The sequence below is a fragment of the Lactuca sativa genome, chromosome 2, assembly GCF_002870075.4.
Source record: "Lactuca sativa cultivar Salinas chromosome 2, Lsat_Salinas_v11, whole genome shotgun sequence".
In the NCBI taxonomy this organism is placed as follows: domain Eukaryota; kingdom Viridiplantae; phylum Streptophyta; class Magnoliopsida; order Asterales; family Asteraceae; genus Lactuca; species Lactuca sativa.
The window spans coordinates 74,068,522-74,076,941 of record NC_056624.2 but is presented as its reverse complement, the minus strand read 5'-3'; the positions used below and the strand labels follow the sequence as shown (position 1 = coordinate 74,076,941).

The 8,420-nt window shown below is 36.4% G+C and overlaps 2 protein-coding genes across 2 annotated transcripts; one reads left to right on the top strand and one right to left on the bottom strand.

The window, feature by feature from the left end:
• Positions 1–535: 535 nt before the first annotated feature.
• LOC111909120 (probable carboxylesterase 18) lies at positions 536–2,048 on the bottom strand. Its single transcript, XM_023904908.3, has 2 exons — positions 1,399–2,048; positions 536–1,179 (listed from the first exon to the last, which is right to left on the bottom strand). The coding sequence occupies exons 1-2, from the start codon at positions 1,999–2,001 to the stop codon at positions 748–750; spliced, it is 1,035 nt and encodes a 344-aa protein (XP_023760676.1). The 5' UTR covers positions 2,002–2,048; the 3' UTR covers positions 536–747.
• A 2,614-nt stretch (positions 2,049–4,662) lies between these two features.
• Positions 4,663–5,865, top strand: LOC111909103 (uncharacterized). The gene has a single exon (XM_023904891.2). The coding sequence runs from the start codon at positions 4,663–4,665 to the stop codon at positions 5,863–5,865; it is 1,203 nt and encodes a 400-aa protein (XP_023760659.2).
• Positions 5,866–8,420: the final 2,555 nt, after the last annotated feature.

Below are 8,420 nucleotides of genomic sequence, written 5' to 3'. Positions count from 1 at the left end.
AATCTGGTAGCTGATGAAACAAGATGAGAGAGGAAAGGAGAGGGAGGTGGTTGCCAACAAGGTGGTTTAATGACTGATTCAAGGAGGTGGTTCAGGGCGGCGTTTCAGGAAGAGGACTGGCGGAGAAAGCTTATTTCTGATGAGAAGACAAGTGGAGATGGAGGGAACCGCTAGTTCCGGAGAAACGGGAGAGGAAACAGTTGCGTGATTCAGGCGCTGGTCCGACAATTCCGACGGCGGACGGTGACTCCGGTAATGGTAGGAACTGTCTAAAAAAAGCTTCTGGTTTCGGCCCTGATGTGCGCACATGTTGGTGCAATTGCCATTAGAGTAGGTGAAAATATCTATGTTCTCTCCGTGTTCTTATCTCCTCACTGCATCCTTAGGGTTTGATGGTTTTGCTTTAACCTGTTCTTTGTTTTTGTATGAGTGTAATCTTGTAGAGTAGAATATGAATAATTGAATATGTAGTGAGTTTTTTTTCTCTACAAGTACGTCTAATGATCTGATCTATTAACGAAATAGAATTTAAATGTTGGGAAATATTCATATTGTTATTTTGTACATATGGCACGTCATATCAGTTCTACAGAAACAACAAAAACTGTCTTTTTCATCTAATCTACAATTCGGGAAAAGCTGGATGAACCACGTTTCAAACTCCTCAAATCGTTCAATACAATGACTTTGGTACAATTATTAATGCATATGTAATAAAAAAGACTTATTAACAATGGGTTTACTTTGTTACAAAGTGGCAACATCACTCGATATCTTATGAATAAAGTCTTTCACTTTGTCAATAAGTTGGCCAGATTCAGGCAATTCCGGAAAGATATAGAAAGCATGGCACATGTTTGGGTACTCAAAAATGCAAACTTCTTTCCCTGACTTTTTCAGCCACTCATAGTACCTAATTTGCCAGTCACGTAAGACGTCGAATCCCGCCACCACCACCATGACTGGCGGCAGTTTTATTTCCGATAAGTCCACCGCCTTTGGGCCGCTAACGTTGATGATTGGGTGGTCCCGATTGAATCCTTCCCCTTCTGGCAAAAATGCCTTCCACATCCAATCTGTTCGTTTTAAAGAAACTAATGGTGTTCCGGCGAGGCGGGTCTCAGAATCAGTCCGCTCCTCGCCGCCAAAGAATGGTTGAATCGCTACAACTCCGGTGACCTGCAAACATGACAACAGCCTTATAACAACATTTACCAATAATAATGATTGCAGAAGAATTGAAGAAATGCAGAAGATTAACTGACATATGGGTGATCCAAACACATGAGGGGGAAAACAACGATCAATAATCGGTTTAGAAGATTGATTTATTCAAGTAATTGCTCAGAAGATTAAGAACAGGTGTCTAGGAACTTATTTATTGATCAATTAATATACCTTGAGTCGTTCGAATTTGAATTCACAGGCTCGTTGAGCAACATGATGAGCTAGGTTTGCACCGGCGCTATCTCCAGCAAGAAAGCAACGCAACAGATTTGCATTTTCCGGCAATGATTTAGACCTATTCTCTTCATCATCAAGGAACTTCAGCACATCGAAGCAATCATCATGTTGCGCCGGATACCGATGCTCAGGGGCAAGCCGATAGTTCACAGAAACAACGACGCACGGCACTTTTCTTGCAAAGCGGCGGCACACAGCATCATAAGGAGGATCATCGGGGGAGAGTAAGACAAATCCGCCTCCATGAAAGAACATCATCACCGGGAGATTTTCACCGGCGTGTTGTGTAGGTACGTAGACTCGGAACCAGAGATTACGAGCCTCATCTACAACCACGTCGTGTGTCGCTACGCCGTTGACTGATTTTGACGTCGGCGGGCAACGGAAGTCGACTAAACTGAGAATACGACGGTTGACTGTGCCGTTTTTCCGGCAAGAAGCGTCGGTGATAGCGGCGAGAGCGGAAAGAATAATGCGGGTTTTCCATGGTAAGGAGAGTGACGGCTGTTGAGGTTTAGCGGTGGCCTCCATTGACATGAAATCAAAACGAATTGGAGTGTATGCGACTATCTTTGATCAAATATGTAATTTATAAGAATTAAAATTATATTCAAAATTCGTGGCGTTATTTTTGGCGATCAACGATTTGACATGGTCGTTGGAATTTTATATTTTCTTCTTTTTATATATTTAAAATAGTTATTAAATTCGCAGTCATAGAGATTATAAACCGTCAAACAGCTTTTATATATAAAATTTTCAGGAACGATAGTATAATTTACTATTTTTTTTAGGGATATTGACTTGTAGTATAATTATTGTTTGCAGCGGGTTTGATGCAAATTGAATATATATTTTGGTATATACAAGCTTATCTTTCATCGATTCTTCAAACACACCATGTTTGAATATATTTTCACTCTAGGATTTTTTTAAATTACTAAACCATTAAAAATAACAAACTATTACTTCTAGATCTAACATTTTAAATTTGACATCTATGTATTCAAATTTTGTGAAAGCATTCAATTACATCCACTACAAGAATATTAAACTATGGCGACAACGGCTATGGCGACGACAAACGTCGTCGGTCGCTACAGGTACCCTGTGCCAACGACACTTTGTCGCCATAGCTTTTGAAACTTTTGACCAATTTCCTTTGACCACTATATCCGTGCCGACGACAAGTCGTCGCCATAGATCTGGCGGCAACGACGAAAATGTTGGCGGTAAGTTGAAAATCTATACCGACGACGTATCGTCGATATAGGTAAAAAAAAGTATTTTCCATTTATTTTTATTCTAAGTGCCAGAAAAAATAAATGACGTAGTTTTGGGATACCCTATGCCGACGACAAGTCGTCGGCACAGGTTTTTTAATTTATATATATATATATATATATATATATATATATATATATATATATATATATATATATATATATATATATATATATATATTTCAGGAATAAATGAAACGTCGTCGTTTATGTCGACCCTATACCGACGACATGTCGTCGGCATAGGGGTATACCCTAAGACAGATACGTAGCTTTTTTTCATTTGCACACAGCGACTTCTTTCTGCATCCTTTCCTCCCAAGCGACGAAATCGGCTACCCAACGACAATATCCGGCGATTAACCCAATCCAAGGTTGTTTCTACCCTTAATTTGTTTTCTATTGTGTTTTGGTATTGATTTTTACCCCTAATTTGGGGTTTTTTGGTGTGTAGGAACCGGTGGTGAAGCTCCACCGACCTAATGACTGCCTCACCCTTCCACCGTCTAGTGTTGCCGCCTGTGGCCACCACTAGCCACCACCGGAGTATTACTTGCTTCTTTGACTAGCCAAAAAAACGGAACATCACAGGAACAAAAGGTTAGTTTTTTTTTCTAATTTTTATTGAAATTGAAATTGAATTGTGTTGAAATTGTTTGTTGTTTGTATATATATGTGATTGTGTTTGTACATATATGTGATTGTGTTGTGTATATATGTGATTGTTGTTTGTTGTATATATGTGTTGTTGTTTGTTGTTTTTTTCTAATTGTATTGTTTGTTTTGTATATATATGTGATTGTGTTGTTTGTTTAGGCTTATACTTTAAACAAACTAATTGTATGAAATTGATATTGTTTAGGTTGGTATATGAAATTGTATGAAATTGATGTTTTTTAGGTTGGTATATGAAATTGAAATTGTTTAGGTTGGTATGAAATTTTATGTGATCTTTGTTTAGGTTGGTATGAAATTTTGTATGATTGTGATCTTTGTTTAGGTTGGTATAAAAGTTTATGTATAAAATGTAAAATATGTATGAATTGTGTTTAATTTGTTTAGTTATTAATAGCAACATACTTTTTTATCTTTAGTATTCTCCGTGATTGATCTTTCGACCATATATGTTTGAACCATCTTAATGTTTTAAACAAACTAATAAACTTTAATGTCAATATACAAGATAAAAAAAAAACAAAATAATATAAAACTAATAAAAATATGTTTATTAAGTTAAAAATATTTAAACTATAAAAGTTATTAATACCAACATACTTTTTTTTATCTTGTTAATTAAAGTATTTTGTTTTCATTTCTATTTGAAAGTTATAACATAAAACAAAATAATAAAATTACGTTGTTATTAAAAGTAATATTAAAAGTATTTTTTATCTTGTTTATAGTGTTGTAAAAAAATATAAAAAAAACAAAATAATATTAAAAGTACAATGTTGTAATTGAAAAAGATAAAATGTATATATACTATAAATATGAAAGAGAAGTGAAAAATAGAATGTTATAAACAAACTAATAATAGTACATTGCTATAAAATATGTTTAGAAGTCTACCCTTATGAATACTCTATCAATTCCGTCCGATTCCGACTTCCAGGGTATATATTTCTTTATATACTTGTCAATATCTATCCATTCCGTCTGTTTTTTTTTCTCAAACAAAAAGTCATACAATTTAACTATGTCTACAACAATGTTATTTTTAATAATGAAATAGTAATGACAGTCGATAAGAGTTGGATTCGTGAAAATATAAAAATATTTAAACTAATAAAAGTACATTTATTGTAACTATGTATACAATCTATTTTTTTATAATTAAACAGTAATGATGATCGATAAGAGTTGGATTCGGGAACACCGAACGTCCCCAAAATTCTTGGAAGGTCTTAAAAACTTTATGGAGATTGCTAGGAAACATGTTGACTCTGAAGACAAAGTGCATTGTCCGTGCGTAAAGTGTGTGAATATGTATCGACAGTTGTTGAGTACGGTTTATGCCCATATACATGACCGTGGGTTTCTAAAATCGTATACTATATGGATTTATCATGGTGAGAAGCATTCTGTTTCGGATTTGGGCTACAATTCGACTCCAATAAACATTCCAACAAATAATGAGATGTTTGATGTAATTGATGATGTTATGGCGGAACAAAATACAAATGAAGAAAATACAGATGATGAAGGACGAGGCATGGACCCAGAATTTGATGCTTTATTTGAGGAGCTCAATACCAAGTTACACCCTGATTGTAAGATGTCTTCTTTAAACTTTTTAGCAAAGTTGTTGCATATTAAAGTGATCAATAAATGGACAAATAGTTCATTTGACAAACTTTTAGAGTTGCTAAGAGTTGCTTTCCCGAAGAGCAAGATTCCAACTTCACACTATGAAGCTAAGAAAAAATTGAGAAAGATAGGGTTAGGATATGAGTCCATCCATGCTTGCAAATATGACTGTGCTTTGTTTTGGAAGGAGAATGATTCCATGCAGAATTTCCCGATTTGTAATGAGAGTAGATGGGTGGACACAACCACAAAGGGGAAGCGAGTACCACAAAAAGTGTTGCGGTACTTTCCTTTGACTCCAAGATTTCGGCGGATGTATAGTTCCAGATTCACAGCTAAAGATATGATTTGGCATAATACTGGAAGATCAACGAATGATATGATGTATCATCCAGTAGATGGGAATTCATGGCAAGAATTTGATAAGAGATATCCAGAGTTTGCCAAAGAACCTAGAAATGTTCGTCTAGGTTTAGCTGCTGATGGCTTTAATCCATTCGGCAACTTTAATAACAATTATAGTATTTGGCCGGTTATATTGACTATCTACAATACACCACCATGGATATGTATGAAAGAGTCTTCTTTCATGCTAACTTTGCTGATTCCTGGTCCTAGATCACCCGCAAAGGACATTGATGTTTACTTGAGGCCTTTGGTGGATGAGTTGAAAATGTTGTGGGTCGAAGGAGTCCAAATGAGAGATGCATACACCAACACTGTATTCAATATGCGTGCGATGTTGTTATGGACTATCAATGATTTCCCAGCACGTAGCAGTCTGTCTGGATGGAGTGGTCAAGGTTTTTAGCATGCCCTACTTGTAATGAAGACACATCTTCCATTTATGTGACCAACAAGATGTCTTATGTTGGTCACAGACGATTCTTGAATATAAACCATAGTTGGAGGGAGAGTCTATTGTTTGATGGTCAACCTGAGACAAGACTGCGTCCTAGAAGATTCAGTAATGCAACTATATTAAAGCAAGTAAATTGTCTCTCTGATCGAATTCCAGGGAAACATCCTGATTATGGGGGCAAAAAAAGAAAGCACGACGTTGAAAGAAAAAAGAGAGAGTTAAATTGGACGAAACGAAGTATCTTCTTTGAGCTTGAGTATTGGTCTTCCCTCGACCTAAAACACAATTTCGATGTTATGCATATTTCAAAGAATGTGAATGAGAGTGTGTTGAATACTGCACTGATGAACGATAAAAGCAAAGACAAAAAAGAAGCAAGAATTGACTTGAAAAATATGGGCATTAGACCAGATCAATGGCCAAAAGAGAAAGTCAAGAAGATGAAGAAACACAACAAGGAAGAAAACAAGAAGAAGGAAATACTCCCACATGCTTCTTACTCTTTCAAACCAATTGATCAACAACGTTTCTGTCAATTCATTAAAGGAGTGAGACTACCTGATGGTTTTGGATCGAACTTTAAGAAGAAGGTTAATGATACTGAATCAAATTTTGGTTGGGCTGAAGTCTCACAATCATCACGTCCTCATGCAACGATTGCTACCTATCGGGGTTCGAGCATGTCTCTCACCTAATGTTTCAAGAACAATCATTGACCTGTGTATATTCTTTAAAAAAATTGCACGGTCATTGGATGTGAACGACATGAGAAATGCCAGAACAGAAGTGGTGAAGATCTTATGCAATCTTGAGTTGATATATCCCCCAACATTTTTCGACATAATGATTCATCTTATTCTTCATTTACCTGATGAAGCCATTCTTGGAGGGTCTGTACACATGAGATGGATGTATCCTTTTGAAATATATATGAAAAAACTTAAAAATTATGTCAGAAACAAAGCCAAACCAGAAGGTTGAATAGCAGAGGGTTATGTTGCAGACGAAGCTTTGACATTTTGCTCTATGTATCTTGAGGGTATGCAAACTAAATTCAACTGTGTTGATAGAAATAATGATCCCGGCCTTCCAAAAAGGCAATTTTCTGTCTTCTCATCACAATGTCGAACGATGTCGGCTAAGAAAATCGCTGAACTTTGTAACGAGGTCAAAAAATCATTGCATTGGTTTGTACTAAACAATTGCGATGAGGATGAGATGAAAAGCTACAAAATGAATATGAGAAAATGCAAAATGAGGTTGGGGAAGGAGGAGAAGTAAACGAGGAAGAATGTTTAGAACGTGCCCTTGGGACGAGACGTGGACATGCTCGCGGGGTGGGTAGGAGACCAACCGCCAACTTCGGTTTAATCCAAATGAACGGCCTTCCACTTCCAAATCGTCTCAATCTCAACCCCAATCTCAATCCCAATTCGATGCACAACAAATGCAAGAATATTTGCAACAATATAATGCATCATTGGCGGCTTGAATTCCGAACTTCCAACCACCACCGTTTCCTAACTTTCTATTCAACAATAACACACAAGCAAGTAGCTCTCAACAATTTGCCGAAAGGATGGAAGAAGAAGAAGAAGAAGAAGAAGAAGAAGAAAAAGAAGAAGGAGAAGGAGAAGAAGAAGGAGAAGACGATTATGATAATGATGATTGATGTTTTTTTAGTATTATGAACAATGTTAGTTAACTACTTATTGTAATATTAAACTTGAATTTGAACAATGGTACCTAGTTAATGTATTTCAATTGATATATGATGCAATGTTTTTTTGGCTTTGTTAAAAATGCAGGAATGGTAATGTACAAAACCTGTAAAGCTAAAAAAAACCAAACAGTAGCTATCCCGACGACTAGTCGTCGCTATAGGTCCATAACCGTTAACTGATTAAAACCTTATAGCGACAACATGGCGTCGTAATAGCTTCAACTTTTCCAGACGACTAGTAGTCTCCATAGCTATCCCGATGACTTGTCGTCTCCATAGTATTTTAATAAAACTTTATTTTTTTCCCCCGAAAATGTTGTTGACAAAATCTGTGCCGACGACATGTCGTCGCCATAGATCAAGCTATACCGACAACATCTATGCCGACGACGTAACAGACCTATGCCAACACGCCTATGTCGACGACTTTTTCCCGACGACTTGTCGTCTCCATAGGGTCTGAAATTGTCGTCTCCACAGGGTCCGATTATTGTAGTGATCTTAGATCTTTACTTTGGTAAAAGATTCTTTTTTAACATAACAACTCATGGCATCGTTCAAAAAATAATCACCGGTTTTGTAACGCAAGTCCGTCTTCAAAAGCTTAATCGTGGAAAAAAAATCTTTCAACTATTACCATCACAATGGGCAAAACCAAAAGCAACTTTAACAACTTATAAGCAATAGGATAAGAACTATGTTTCTCCTTTTCCATCATTAAACGAGAAATAATGGAAATTCCTTTCAAACTAGTGAACCAATGTTTTTTATGCATAGAATG

Coding starts and splice junctions, on each gene's coding strand:
- LOC111909120 (XM_023904908.3), bottom strand. CDS start 2,001: ATGTCAATGGAGGCCACCGCTAAACCTCAACAGCCGTCACTCTCCTTA. Junction 1,180..1,398: donor TCAAATTCGAACGACTCAAG/GTATATTAATTG, acceptor TCATGTTTGCAG/GTCACCGGAGTTGTAGCGAT.
- LOC111909103 (XM_023904891.2), top strand. CDS start 4,663: ATGGAGATTGCTAGGAAACATGTTGACTCTGAAGACAAAGTGCATTGT.